This window comes from Barbatula barbatula (assembly GCF_947034865.1).
Source record: "Barbatula barbatula genome assembly, chromosome: 11".
NCBI classification, from domain to species: domain Eukaryota; kingdom Metazoa; phylum Chordata; class Actinopteri; order Cypriniformes; family Nemacheilidae; genus Barbatula; species Barbatula barbatula.
The window spans coordinates 5,960,047-5,975,898 of record NC_136774.1 but is presented as its reverse complement, the minus strand read 5'-3'; the positions used below and the strand labels follow the sequence as shown (position 1 = coordinate 5,975,898).

General features: G+C 39.2%; 1 protein-coding gene across 2 annotated transcripts in view; it reads left to right on the top strand.

Moving 5' to 3' along the window:
• cabin1 (calcineurin binding protein 1) overlaps nt 1-15,852 on the top strand; it is a 63,711-nt gene that overhangs the window by 35,257 nt on the left and 12,602 nt on the right. For both annotated transcript variants that reach the window (XM_079467170.1, XM_079467169.1), the window contains 3 exons: nt 10,251-10,414; nt 11,409-11,505; nt 11,963-12,697. In XM_079467170.1, the coding sequence (XP_079323296.1) occupies nt 10,251-10,414; nt 11,409-11,505; nt 11,963-12,697 (996 nt within the window). The remainder of the gene's footprint in view (nt 1-10,250; nt 10,415-11,408; nt 11,506-11,962; nt 12,698-15,852) is intronic.

The window sequence follows — 15,852 nt, the reverse complement described above, 5'->3', positions numbered from 1 at the left end:
TGTTAATTTTACGTTGAAACAGGACTGAGAACACTCGTGAGTGATATGATTCAGGGCTGTTCTAGTTTGCCCCAGACTCTGTCTGCATTCACTGGCCTGAGACTAAAACGCAGTTTCTGCCCAATCCAAACACCGTATGTGCCTTCATATGCAGCCGCCCACTCGGGACATGATGCCACTGTGTGCCGCTCTCTTCACGTCATTTGTCGTGAATGAAATATCATTCATTTTGGAAATCAATTTTAAACACCTCCAAACGCCACTTTTACTAAATAATACAAATTTCTAATCGAATTAGTTACATGATGAGGTGAATAATTAATCGCAAATGAATCACACATCACATGTGGGGCCAAAATGTTGTTTAATGCCATTATAAGACTGAAAGTAGCTTCAGATGTTCAGAAGCTAAAATGGCCGTCATTTTGTTTTCTTATAAGCTTAAATATTATATTTATATAATTATAGACCAAAATAGTTTGATTACGAACATTAAGAAATATCTTCCTTTTGGCAAATAAATGTAAATGTAAAAATCTTTGGACAAACTATCACCAATTTATTATTATTGTAATTATTTAGATTAGATTAAATTAGATTAGATTAGATTAGATTCAACTTTATCGTCATTACACACATACAAGTACAGTGTAACGAAATGTAGTTTAGGTCTAACCAGAAGTGCAGTTAAAGGTGTCCTGAACTGGCCTTTTTTATTATTTATACTTTTGTCTGAGGTCTACTTGTGACGTCCGCGTGGTTTTCACATTCAAAAGCATCAAAAACAATAGGTAATAGGCTATGTTCTACCCTGGTTTTGAGGCAGGTTGAAGAAACAATCGGCTTTTATGGGCGGGCCTCATTGAAGACTTGGAAGTAAACGCCCATGGCCATGATTGGGTAACAGTTCCAGAAGACAGCAGTGTGTCCTGTGATGTACATTTCTGTTTGTCGGTTTGACAAGCTACGTGCTTAGTTGGAGTCTTCTGTAAACTTGGTTAGACACGTAGGTTTGACCTAATTATATAAAGCGATCTCTAACAAAGCAATAGTGTACATACCGTACATATATTTTTACTCGCATAAGATTCCGGTCTGATTCAATATTGACTACACAGCATTACTTTTTAATCTCAGTCTCTCTGCAAATCCAGCATGGACATGTGCCTTGTTTACAAAGGAATCCACGGTGAAATGAAGCGAACAAATGCTCAATGTTTCACCCACGTCACCGAACGTATTTATTAATAAATTCCAACCACGCATTCCTAATATCAGAATCCGAAAGAAGCGACTGTGTTCCACAACTAGACGCTGCACAATGTTGCAGGTTTGATGCTTGATCGCTCTAAATAAACAAAACGGAGAAAGAAGTCCTTACTTTTGCACATATGACACGGGGTTAGCCGGAGCCCTTCGCGAAAGTGACAGGGTTGCCATATCGTCACAGAAAAAATAAGCAAATAAAGACAAGACGAAAACAAACCTTCAAATACAAATTGTTTACATATTTTATAAGACCAAAAAATCTCAAAATCTGCGACAGACCATTTATTAAGACCAAAGTGCTGAGGCCTTTTGATCGAAGACCAAACAACAAGCATAAAAGCGCTTATTAAAAACAAACATGGCAAAAGAGCGTGTTGTTTGTGTGATGCAGCCTTCCGAGCATTAACACAACACAGCGCGTATTAGCGGTTTAGTTTATGCTGACGGACAAAACGAATCTTAAGCCGAAAAATATGTCGCTATGGTAACCAGTTTGGGTACCGGTCGTTCGCGAAACATTGGACGGGGCTAGAGAAGTAGTCGTTGATATTCTTCTTCTGAGGCGGTGTTCAACCTATCACAGTACGTGGCGTTCGATGGGCCTGGTGTCAATAAACCTTGTCATTTCAGTAACAGGGACGTCTTCAGTTCTGTTAAAATGTATTTCTTAATTCATGTCAACTTTTTAAAAAAAATTTAAACCGTTACATTTCATTGTTACAAATTTTAAACAATGCCAGTAGGTGGCAGTAAATGTCATCAATTCATTGGATTCACTGAATTCGTTCGGAATGCAGTAAATGACCGACTGACTAATAGATTCACTCAAGAAACGTATTCATTTAGAAACTAAACCACGCGCAACACTTTTCCTGAGGCTTTATATGTACGATTTTCGTAAAAAAATTCGAAAACTAAATTCGTAAAATATTTTGTAATATTAATTTCTTATTTATTAAACTGTTAACATGACATGTTCACTCGTAGGACCAAAATAGCACTCGTATGATATGTGCTTGTGTGATTGCATAACTAAATGAATATAAAGACAAAAGCTCATCCAGGGTCATCATTTTTGCAAACTTTTATCTTTAATTTCGGTTTTCTTCCGACAGTATTCTGTATGTTATGTACAGTATATCACACAGTAAGTTGTTGCAAGCATCATATTTGTCACCAATGAACTGTAGCCTATGAAATATGTCTGGCGCGGGGCGGTTGCGTTAAATGCGTTACGATTTTTAATCACGTTAATTCTTCTAAGCGCGTTAAATGCACAGCCCTTAAAAAATCTTGTTGTTTGGTTTTTGATGTTTCTTTATCCATTGGTTATATGAGCAGAACAAGATTTCGAAGCAAAGAAGGATATTTCATTTTGATGTAAAAGATAATGAGTGCACTTTGGTTGTTCGGACAAATAAGAGTCTTAGGATAAATGGGATCTATTTTGATGTTGTCTTCCGTAAGATGGCATAATAATAACAGCATTCTTTTTGCCTGGTTAACAATGCACAGATTCAAACTAATGATGTTGTTATGATGCAGAAGAAATAAGGTTTAGTGTGAGATCTTAACAATAAAGAGCTCTAAACTTTAGAAGAAAATCATGAAATGTATGTATTCATTTATTGAAATTGTTTGCATTTTATCAATTGAGCAACAGGAACATATTGACGTGTGACTTCATATACCATTTCTGTCTGTCCAGTTTCCTTTTCTGCTTTGAGTTTAATTGTTAGTTTTGGTACAACTCAAGAACTAGACAGTTTAGACAGATTAAAAGGAGAGTAAGAACCAACGAAAGGACTTGACGAAGTTGTTCTCTCCTTCAGGGATTGTATTGATGGATAGTATTGGTGGGGTATTATCGTTTGAAAAGTGAATCAAAATGATCTGCCTTTACATGGATCTGGGAAAACGTGTACAAACGCTTTACCATGCTTGCCAGGCCAGTGGATGGTGCTGTTGCGCTATAAAGTAACCTTAAGTGCCTGCGCACATACGCATACCATTTTGTAAGCTAAAAGCGATTTTATTACACTTTGTCGGCGTGTATATGCGTTTATGGTTTGTGTATATAAATACCATGTCTCCGCTGTTTGTAGTGGTGCATTAAATCTAGAGAAATTATGATAAGTATGTAACGTGGCACAAACATGCAGCATGGAGGCCGCCATTATTGTTTGGTGAATAGTCGCGCAAGCCTACAGACGCATGCGTATGACATCATAGTTCTTTTTAAACACTGCGTTCGGCGTTTACACGGAAATGATAGTGCCATTATTTTCAAATAAAATTTGAAAAAGTTTTCATGCAAGTTTTCATGCGATCTGCAGGCCCGAACACACACACACGTTCACTAGAGAAGTTTGAACCAACAACATGGGGAAAGTGAACTTTTATAAATTGCACCTCTACTTTATCTGGTTGTTTCCCTTATCTACCCCATTTAGAAATGTTAACCGCATGATGTACCAGGTTCAGATGCCATTGCCTTTACCCATACAGCTGACAGTGGTTGGGTTAGGGGAATGGTCATGCTTCTCCAGCAGCTGACCTGAACTTCTGACTTCTCTCTCATGCTTTCTCTTTCTCAGCAAATGCAAAAAAATATATAGAAACAGAATGAGAAGCATGAGCTGCTATAAATCCTTATCTAGACGTTTTAAGAGTTTGCGCGCTACAGTGTTACACACATGCCTTTTGATCCCAACTGTTTGTTCACGAAACGGACTACCTTTACAAGGATTCTTGATAATATGGGAAAATACGCAACGCATTTCGTAATCTTAACTGTTTTGTACCTTAGCCGGGGAACTTCGCAGGCGGCGAAACATATTTGAGTTTCAAGATTGAGCGTTTCGCTTGTTTGCTCTATCGGTCCCTATATCCGCAATAAATGCGCCTCGTACATCCACACATTCCGTCTTTGAGGTCGGGGGCACTGATAGATAAGATAATGGTTAAAGGAGGGGAGAAAGAAATGAGTGGCTCTGCCCATTCAATTTATAATGCGCAAAGATGATATATTGATCAGTTTGGCAGTCGCACCGGTGCGACCATTAAGAAAACCTGGTTGCACTGGCAGTTAAAATAGTCGCAAAATGGCACCATTTGGTTGCAGTTTAGCGCCCTGCGGTAGCAAACACCTGCAGATCACATTTCGAGATACGGTCAGCAAGATTTGCATTTTGACTTTCCTGTTATCAGCAGGAGTTTGAGTGTGTGCACGTGTGTGTTGATGTCACAGTGGAAAACCACAAACATTAACAGAGAAAGGGGCAAAGAGTGGGCTTGATGAGGGGACCCTGAAAGTCTTTCTGTCTTTTCTATGCATCTGTCTGTTTTAATGTCTGAGGTGTAATGTTTTACACAGTGTTTTATGGTCTCGTCCTCTACCCTTTACTTGTCATCTCCTCTCCTCTTTGTCATCTCTCTTTTGTTTTCTTGTCTTGTTATGTTATGTGTCTTCGTGTCTCCTCTCTTGTGTTTGTCTCATTACAAGATGAATCTCATTGGTTTCTCCCCTTAACAGTACGTCTTGCGTGACGTTTTCTCATTTCGTCGTGATCTTTTCATCAACCATTTTTTTTCTCATCTTTTCTCTTGTGCTTTTTTGTTATATATTTTAAATTGTGTCTGGTCTTTTCTCATCTTGTCTCATTTACCGTACGTCTCCTCTCATCTTTGTTTTGTTCTTTTTACTGTGCCTTTTTTGGTTATATATTACTTTTTAATTTGATCTAGTCTTTTCTCCCTTTGTCTCATTTATGTCTCCTCTCACCTTTTCATCAAAAGAAGTACAAGAGAACGGAAAAAAAGGAGAAAAGACGAGAAATACTTTACAAAATAACATTTTTCATGTTATTTAGTCTTTTCTTAGTTTTTCTCATTAATGTCTTTCTCTTATTTTCATCAAATGTCTTTTTTTTCCACCTTTCGTCGATTCACTTGTATATTCTTTTTTGATTTACATTTGATCTAGTATTTCTCATCTAGTCTCTTCGGTTTTCTTGGCTCATAAAGTGACATCTTTTCTTTTTTCATTTTGTGTCTCGTCTTGTCTCTTCTTCTTTTTTTTTTTTCTTGTTACCTCTTTTCCCTGCTCTTGCCTTTACAAGTCTCATCTCTTCTGGTTTCTACCCTTTTGTCTCGTGCCTTCTTGTCCTGCCTTCTCTTCTTCTCGTGCTCATCAAGTTTCATGTTATCTTTTCATCATCTCATTTCATGTCGTTTCTCATCACATTGCACGTGTGCGTTCGTCACCCACGTTTATCCAAAGCCATAATGAACATACGGTCATCGTGCGTGCGCTTTTCTTTGTTGGTTCTCATATACACCCTTTTCCCTCCGACCCACACCAACATCCTGTTGCATGCTTTCTCGCTCCTGTCTCTCCCTCTTTCTGTTTGTATGTATGTTTTGTGTGGGTGTGCACGGCTGGGCTGAGAAACAGTCGACGGCTGATTGGCTGGCTGCGTTCTGAAGGGGCCGTCTCTGCCCATGTACAGAGAAGGATAGAGAGCGCAGGGAGGAGGAGGGAGCGAGAGCACGAGCGAGCTCACCGGGGTCAGAGCACAGAAAGACAAGCGTGGGCGGTTTGTTTTGCGATGGCAGGGCTGGAAAGACAGAAGAGCGAGCTCACGACTGTTTGAGGCGCGCTCGTTCAACCATCTCGCTTCTTTTCCTCCTCCCTTCGCACGCGTGCAGCCTGCTCCCTCGAGCCCGGACCGTAGCTTCATTTCTCTCGCTGGAACTCTTACAAAACATTCAACTTGCCCACTTCGTACAGGCAGAGCGTGGAGTAGTTCTCCTCTGTGATGGTGAGTTTCTTCCTTACGGCTTTCCTGTTTGATTTCCTTTGCCTTCCTTTTTTTGTCTGAAGTGTTGTTATGGAATAAGAGGTTGGGAGGAAAAGTGTCTTGTGGTTGTTGATAATTGTGAGGCTTTAAAGCAGGATTTGAGCTGGTTTAATGGAAGCGAGGGAAGAGCGTGTTGGACTCGGAGTAGAACAAGAGAAAGAAAGTGAGCGTTTGCCAAAGAGAGATAGCGTTAGCGCTGTCACGCGTGACGCAGGCGATCGTTCGCTAGAGCTCTCGCCGGTGCCCTGCGTTTCATGAGCACGAGCGGCAGTAATGGCCTGAAATGGAGTGATGAAGTGCACTTGATGAGTCAGATAACCGGGAACCACCTTTCTCCTTGTTCTTGTTGTTTTCTTCTTATCTGTTCTTCTGTTCTCTTTGACATGCGGGTATTCTGTTCTGCGTGCATAGAACGCTTACTTGACACTTTAAACAGTGGGTGAGGCCGGTGTTTGATATTTGGGGGAATCCCTTGAAGGTAAAATTCATCATCTCAGGTCGACTACTTTTGTACCCAGAGAACGTTTTTGTTTCGAAACTACAAAAGAAAAAAACTGTAGATGACATGACAGAAGTGCTGTTGTTCATGCTGACGTCGAGTTTTGAAGAGACATTTAAAACTTGTTTTTTTGAATTTATTATTTTTAGGTATATGTTTAGCAAACAAAAATATTTCTTTCAAATATTGTTTTATTTATTGATTTGCAGAAAATGAAAACTGGAGAAAAATAACAGAAAAGAGGCTCTGTGTTTGTACGGACCTCAAATACTGCTGAGAAAACAAGTTCATATTCACTTTTAATCAATACAACAGTAATACTTGTTATTTAGGGAAAGTTCAAAAGATATTTTTCACGCGATACATTTTTATCACTTGTCATGCTGTCAGTCTTTCACATTGCTGTTGACGTTTGATTTTGTTGAAATTCAACAGACACTGGACTGGCCACAATACATCTAGAAATGCTGAAAGAATTTACTTTACATTTTTTCCGTGGCTGTATGAAAAATTAAATACATACTTAGATGATGCCATTGTTTCCCCCACAAAATGTGCAGACGGAGCGGGCCTACATACATTGCTCGAAAGTATCTCCATAGGCTTTTAGTAGAATTACTCATAGATATCTATGTACTGCGGGTCCAAACGCATCTAAGATGGAATGTCTTTATAATATTTACGCAGGTCTTGACTTTTATCCTTCTATTTATGTTTAAACACAACAGATTTTTTTATTTTATTGAATTAATAAAACATCGCTCTTTCTAATGCCCGCATCTTTTTGTACTGTGGTGGCCACAGCTATGTTTGGACTGATGTTGCAAATCTATAATACAACGCTAGTAGCCGCTGTAAATCAAAAAGTGGATTAATACATTTGTATCCTTTCCTCCCTCCAAAATGTTTTAAAATTAAGTTACACATATCACTACGAACCCAATGATAAGGGGTTAAATGATTACACACACAAACATCTTAATGTTAATCTATATAATAAATATCTTAATAATACTTGAACAGTTCTCTTCTCGCCCTTAATCAAAAAACCAAAATTAATATGAATTGATAAAAAATACGTAAGTAAATAAAATATAAAAATGAATAATAATACATAGGGGATGCAAGATTTTAAGAGTTTTCAAGTCGGCTATAAAGGATGCCTTTAACTAAAGAAACAAATCGCAAATCTACCCCAAAACATTCTACAGAAGGGCAAACGTTAATACTGACTTTTAACACATCATACATAATTGTCATTTCAAACTTAAGGATAACCCGTTTTCAATATCATTTTCGCTGATTTAGTATGAAAAAGATGTGTGTGTTTTAAGCTGCATTTTGTCATAATGTCTACAGTAATTTGACACAAACCTTATCTCTGCATCACAGTTACGGTAACTGAATCTTTATTTCCACATATGACAAAATTTACTTGTGGCTCAGTTTGTGAGTCAGTTCATTTCAAACGAATAACTTGTTCACAATCATATCTTATGAGCTGGCTTGCTCGGATTAACTATTCTTTATTGGACGAGACATCATCACGGGTTGTTATGATGCCGAATCGCGGCGCAGGAAACACCGGCTGGCAAACTAGCAAAACTACATTTCAATGACAGTTTTCCTGTGTTTTCCTGTGTCCTGCTGCATGGGCTTTGGGTAATCCCTGCCTTGAAAGGTCAAACACACACACACACACTGCTGTTTCACATACACAACTGTGTATTATGGCATTAGGGACTGATGTTGGCATCGAAAAGTGTTGTGTTTATTGTTGCCACTGTCGTGCGAGAAGATTTTAACAGATTACCTCCTCAATGTCAAAAGTTCAGTTTTCTAATTATTCCTGCAGCTAAAGCCCAAACTTCTCTCATTCCCCCTCCCTCCTCTTTTCATTTTTCTGATGTTGACCAAATGGATCAGATTGTTCTCTTTGATTTGGTCTAAACTGGATGACTGGCAGCTGCAGATTGTGTCGCATGCGAATAAACATCCAGATTTTAGTATCATTGTCACAGTTTCTCGCTCCTGCACGGTTGTTTCAGCTTGCACCCACTTATTCGATTTCCACAGGATTCTCAGTGCCATTACCTACAATTTCTGGAATGTCCGAATATCCAAACATGGTCATCTGCCAGGCCAAACCCAAACACTCTCGTTTTTTCCCCATCGCATTCTTTCTCCCAGGGCAATTACACCGTACTATTGAAAACTGGGTTACACTGTTTTGATCATTGAACGGAGGACTGGAGTAGCATGCTTGCACACACACCCACCCTTTAGGAAAATACTGTGTCTCCAACTTTTCCAAGTAAACACCAATTGCAAGCTGTTTTATCAAAAGCACACAGAAATATGAACATGCGCAGAACATACTGTATGCAAAAACGAATGAACCCATGCACCGTTGCGTGGTACATAGTCACCATGAAATGGACACCATTTATGTTCTTTAAACACATTTAATTTATGATGTAGCCTTGCGTCCCTTGGCAGCTCTTAGACTTTATGCCTTTGTTGTGAAACATTTCAGAACACAATTGAGATTATGGACACATACTTTCTTAAAGTATACCTTAGCGTCTTCAACGGCCATTTCTGTTCACTGTCAATAGCTTCATTTAGTCTTCCATTTTCCAGCCACTACACTTCAGATGCTAGACAAACGTGTTTGTAGGGAGAGATGAACGGCTGGAGATGAAGGAGAGGGTTAAAGAGATGGATAGGAGAGAGTGTGGGCAGAGGCAGATCTCTCATCAGTGGGCAGATTTTCTTCATTGCCCGGGCCAAGAGCCAAGAACAGAAGGCCTTACAACAATAATATTATTACTCCAGCTTATTCGCTTTTTTGCAATCTTTTCTCTTAGTTTACACGATACAATACTCCGTATACTGTGAGTTGCCTGTGTTAAACCAATGCAAATCCTTATGCACTGTCTATTTTACTTCTGTAATGTGAAATATTTCCGGGTGAAACTGGATATTTGAAAAGCAGGCATGATTTGATTTGGTTTGTGAAAGGTGGGTGCTCGATTGCTCTTCCTGCGATACCTGGATGAGCAACGTTGAATTTCTTGGCGAATTTGAATCACTGCATTTGTGGAAGCTAAATAATACGCACCAAAATATTCCTGTCCATTATTTAAGGTTGTATTATTTTAAAAGATTAATATTTAGTATTGAAATTTTGAACAGTGAAATCTTTGAAGTCGTATTTTTTTTATAATTGAAATATTTGACATTGAAATGTTTCAAAATGCAATTTTATCTTTCCTTGAAAAATTCACAGCTTCAATTTGCAACCATGTAAAATGGCAGAACCTTAAAAAGCAAGCACTGTTAATATAATGCATTTTTTTCAGTTTCACTTTTTTGTCTTCAAATACATTTGTCACGAAATAAAGTCAGATCTGAATTAGGTTTTTTTCAGTATTTTGTATCCATGTAATCCTTTTCAGACTGTACATAACAGAGAAGACGGGTCAGAATCAGTTTGACCATGAAGACACCGGTTTGTTCAGGAAATGAGACTGAAGCCAGATCACACAGTCAACGCTGGGTTTAAGGCTGATGCATGCCAGCCAAACTGCTAATGGATCCCTCCTTCTCTTTCTCAGGGCATCTGGCGTATTCCAGTAGATGAGATCGATCGTCCTGGTAGTTTTGCATCTCATATGAACAAATCCATCGTGCTGTTGCTGGATGTCCTGTCTCATCTGAAAGATCAACACACATTACTCAAAATCTCCCTCATGCTTCAGAGAACTCCTGACCAGGGAAAGTAAGATAACGGCCTTTTCATTTATTAAAGATTTGGTTTGCTTTGTCTGTTGTCTAATCAACAATTGAATCATTTTAAACTAGTAAACTGATAAATCTTTTTTGAAGCTTTTCATTTGAAAACGTAATTAGTAAACTTTGTTAAAGCCCCTGGAACAGGAAGTTGCATTCGTTTTTACCTATGTTTGATGACGCATTTCTGAGTGAAACGAAATATCGAATGAGAAATATAGTGGGCGTGGCTTGTTTTTCATTTCCAATTGATTGGATGTTTAAAAACAGGCGTTTTGAAATGGAACTCGCACAGACTGACAGCTGGAGTGGAAGAGTTAATGGATGTTCTGTCCAAGCCGCCTAATTTACGTCATCTGAGATGGACAGCCACAAGAGGGCGGAAGTGCATTTTTAGACTTTTATTGAAGTTTACATGAATATCAAAAGAGAATAACCCACGCCGATAGACTATTTGTAATAGCTATAATATTCCATGAAAAAATAGGAATTGAATTTTTTATTTCACCGGGACTTTAAGCTCCATGCTGAAGAGGTGTAAAAATGAAATGAGTACAAATACAATGGACTTAAAAGGATACTCTGCCATAAAATGCATATTCTTGATGAATTACTCTCCCATAAGTCATACGATAACCCTAGGACCTGCGTTCATCTTTGGAACACAAATTAAGGTAGTTTTGATGAGGTCCAGGAGCTTTCTAAATCCCCCCCCATAGACAGCAACGTAACCGACATTCAATGCACAGAAAATGAGTAAAGACATTGGAATAGTCAGCGTGACTCCAGTGGTTCGGCCTTAACTATATAAAGCGACAAGGATATTTTTTGTGCACAAACAAACAAAAATAATGACTATATTCAACTGTCTTTTGATGCAATGCATGTGTATTCTGTTGTGTAAGGAATGCTTTTTGTGCTCTGTTTCTTCTATGAAACATTTATTGTGCAAAATAATAAAATACCCGTTTTGTGTTTTATAGGAAGTACTTGCGAGATGTGGACCGACAAGTTTTGGCCAAGCGAGCATTTTTCTTCACTGTAAAAGTGTTGGAAGACAATCTGGATAAACTCACAGGGGTATGACAGCGACTTTCTCATTTTTGGTTTTGTTAATTTTGTGTTTTGTTTATTGGAGATTGAAGCTGAAGAGTGGCAGCATGTGTTTCTTGAGGAGACGGTGCCATGTTTGGGGAATGAGACTCAGGCCAGATCTGCGAGCCAAGGATGGCCTTATGTTTGTGTTAACACTTTAGTTAACGCCATCTTCATTCAAGCTTCAGTGATAGCATCTCTTAACTTTGTGCCTCTACTACTTTCTGTCTTAAAATGTTTTACACTGTTAAGTTTGGAAACTTATAGGCGTCTAAATATGGCTGAGAGTGGAGTCCCAATCTGGGAATACAAATTTAATTGAAACCTGCAAATAAAGAAATGCTTTGTTATATAAAACTGTAAAACGGAGAATTTTTTTATGTAAAATGAAGAAATGTGTATGATACTACAGATGTCTTACATCCGTGTTATTTTCTATTAGGTAAGTGACCCCCCTAAACCGTCCGCCACCTGTATGGGTGAGATGACCACAGCTGATGTGTCCAATAGGCCTCCTGCTGCGGAGGACCCCAAATGCTCACACGCCACCCCTCCTAAAGCAGAACTCGCCGAATCCACCGCTGTTACTGAGACCGTGACTCCCCCTGTCATGCCCCAGCCCCACCCAGCCACACTCCAGCTCTCACTGCAACCTTTAACCCAAATTCAGGTGACGGGGGCCACCGCTCACCCCAGAGAAGGTACTTCTGGGCTTGGAGAGCCCATGGAACTTGGCCCGGGATCATGGCCGGGTGGTTCAAAATTCAGAGACCCTCAGCCTACCGATGGTGCCGCACAAGAGCGGGGGGTAGTTAAATCTTCAGTGAACGAGGCAGAGAAGATTCCAGAGAACAGTCGGGCATCAGAGCTGTCGCTGGAGGAGTTGAGCATTAGCTCTAAACAGCAACAGCTCCAGAATCAGGCGAACGCACTTAAAGGAGTGCTGAGTATGGCTACCACACCAATGCCGGGCAACCCCTTGCAAATCTCAAGCGTTCCTGACCTGGGGTTACCACAGCGACCCAGCAGGAAGAGGAAACTGCTGGATGACGCGGAGTCAGGCAAGACGCTCCTCTTGGATGCGTACAGGGTGTGGCAGCAGGGTCAGAAAGTCATGACATATGACCTGAAGCGCATTGAGAAGATCATGTCGGAGACATACATGCTGATTAAACAGGTAGGAAAGAAGCTAACCCTATCTTTGAAACTGGATTTGGTAAAATGATTGGTTGTCAATTTAAAGGTAAGGTTGGCAGCTTTTGGGGTTAAAGATAAACAAAAGCAGTGCATTAAAAGGTTGGATTTCGAAGGAAATGTCAAGTTGATTTACCTTTGCGTGGTTACGTCATGCCCGTAAACAGGAAGAAGAGGTCTGTGTTCTTTTCAGCCCATTTAATTTGGCCGGTTTTGTTACGCAGGTCTGGCAACCCAGATAAATCTGCAATTTTATGATTGAACCAAAATTGGCCAGAAATTCTACAGATTGCAGATTGAATTTTGAAAAATGTGATTAAAATGAATCATGACTAGTCTCTGTACATAAACTTACTGGAAAGGATTTTTTTGCAAGAATGAAATAGGTTGGCTACAGACTTGACTCACCAAAACATTCTTACCGAGAGCAGACACATTTAGTCATTTAGCAGACGCTTTTACCCAAAGCGACTTAAGCGAGGTGCTAATACAAAGTTACTAGTTTCAACAAAAGCCAGACTACTTCCTGTGTTTAAAATCCACACGTTGATCTGTGATCCGCACAAAATTGTTATCATTTTACAGCCTAATTTAGGTGTCATGTGACATGGCGATGTCTACATCGGTGGTTCACGAGTTCTTCAGTTAATGTACAAACGCTTTCACTGGGAAATTCCACCAGCTTTGTTGAATATTAAAGAACAACAAAGTTTATGTGGGGAATTCCGAAAAAAATCTTATGTCATGACAGGAGAGACTTGTGTTTATTATCGAAAACAAAACTCAGTCTAGTTTGGAAGGACAAAATGGAAAAGTCCCAGTTACATGACATAGGTTTAGTGGTCTTGGTATTACATGAATGAATATCTAAACAAAACTATATTAAAAACGATAAAACGTAAATGCGACAGGTGTTTACCCGTGTCCCACAATGCTAGGGGTTTGCTATGCTATTGCTAGGGTGTTCTGGGTGGTTTCTAACTGGTTTAAGTCTCTGTGATGTTCTGCATGACCTGGGGTTTGTTCTTCCATGTAGGTGTACTGTATATGTTTGCCTCTTTTATTATCTGCCGAAAGTGTGATCGATTCGATCAAAAAAGGAGCTGCACAGCTCTCCTCAGCAACTCGAGGCGTTGTTCATATCCCAGTAATCTCGATGCTTTGGCAAGAGGTTTTTTTTACATTCCAAGACGGATTTTAATAGCGATGCTTACTTTTGTAAACATGGCTAATGAAAGTACTCGTCGTTGTCACCACGCAGTCTGTTGTGTGGAGATGTGCGAGAGAACTGTACCGGGTTATATTATATACAGTAGATATTAAGGCATTCGTGGGGGAGAGCACCAGAGCCAATTGAATAAAAATGGAACTGCAGAAAATTACTGGTGTTGCTAATGATAGTGTAGCACACGAGCTCCATAACATTTGTCATCATAGTGCTGAGTCAAGTGCGCTGTTGTATAAGAATTCTCTGGGAAAACGGTTTCTGGCTTTTTATCATACGCAGAACCCCAAATCCCATTGAACACATTTGCATACAGTATATGTTTTTATGTGCTTTGACTAGTGGTGCTTTTTTCAGTTGAATTGAAGAGTCATTTCGGTAACACTTCTCATAACTTGGATTTGTCGCAAAGGCCTAAGAAAGAACAACATATTTAAGTAAATGGTATTTTTGCACATCAGGCATAACCGGTCTCGTACCTTGTGCTGTGAACATCAACCTTCATTCGTGTCATCGGTTAGGGAGATATGTGCTTACCCACTGTATGTGCTGGTAGACATACTACTGCGGTAATAAGCATGAGTTATATTGTTGTCGTGCACACTTAAGAGTACCCTATTATCAGATTTATTTTTCACCGACCGGCTTATATGTACAGCGCTGTGTATGTGCCATGTACAAGGGCTAAATGAAAATGCCCTTGACGTTTAGTATCAATAAAACAGACCTTACATGTGCGTGACGAAAACATAATAAATCTTTTTTTCCCGTTTTGAATTTCTTAAGCAAATTCCTTCCTTCCTTTATTTTAATATATTAGTACAACAGGGGTCAAATATGTTCAGATTGTTTATTATTGCTTACGAGGATTGTAGTTTTGCATTTGAATTCGTTTCGGTTTTTATATTTAAATATTTCATTTTTTAACCAAAGTTTTTCGACAGCAGACCCTGTTGTATTGTGATAGAATTCTCAATGCCGTGTGACCCTAGACAACAACACCTTAAGTGTCAAGGGTCAGCTTTTTTATATCAAGATTTTTGCATCATCTGAAAGCTAAATAAATGAGCTTTCTATTTATATATGGTTTTGTTAGGATAGGACCATATTTGAGGGTGCAAAAAATATTGAGAAAATTGTCTTTAAAGTTGTTGACCAAACACTGTGACAATCCATCCACTCACAAAAATATAGGTGACGTATATTTACGGTAGGAAATGTACAAAATATCTTCATAGAACGTGATCTTTACTTACTATCCTAATGACTTTTGGCATACAAGAAAAATCTATATTTTCGACAATACAATGTATACTAAAAATGTTCCCGTGCTACTTAAGACTGGTTTTCGATCCAGTGTCACATCTTTCCAGCGGTTTTCTCTATAATTTGATACTATCACATGCTGTTTTAGTGATCTTAAAATGTAAAAAGTCATCTATACTTGTTGTTGACGGGACCCAGAATATCAGTGACTCTTGGTAAGCCACTACCACTCCAGCAGCTGCACAGCAACATGCCGTAAACCTTTCAGAACACCTTAGAAACTGTATTGAAACAGCCTGGACGCCACTCACGCAAGAGAAAGTGTAAACGTAGAGTTCTTAGCTAACGTGCTTTTAAGAGTTTAAAGCGACAAACGTTTTGCTCAACAAAGCCGCCTTTGTTTTTCAATGTCTCATTGTGCATTTTCTCTAAAACCAACCATAAAGTGTTAAACTGTGTGTTTGGTTATGTCAAGGTAAGACGCAAACTATCAAGGGTACCATTAAAGTCCAGTATGTTATAGTTTGAGAGGTTAATAGCTCGCAGTGCGCACATACACGTACAACACGCACTCTTGCAGTCCATTATCGGCTTCACCTCAGTAACGTTGTATTACCTCTCATTTTCGCTGCCCGTGTAATTGCATC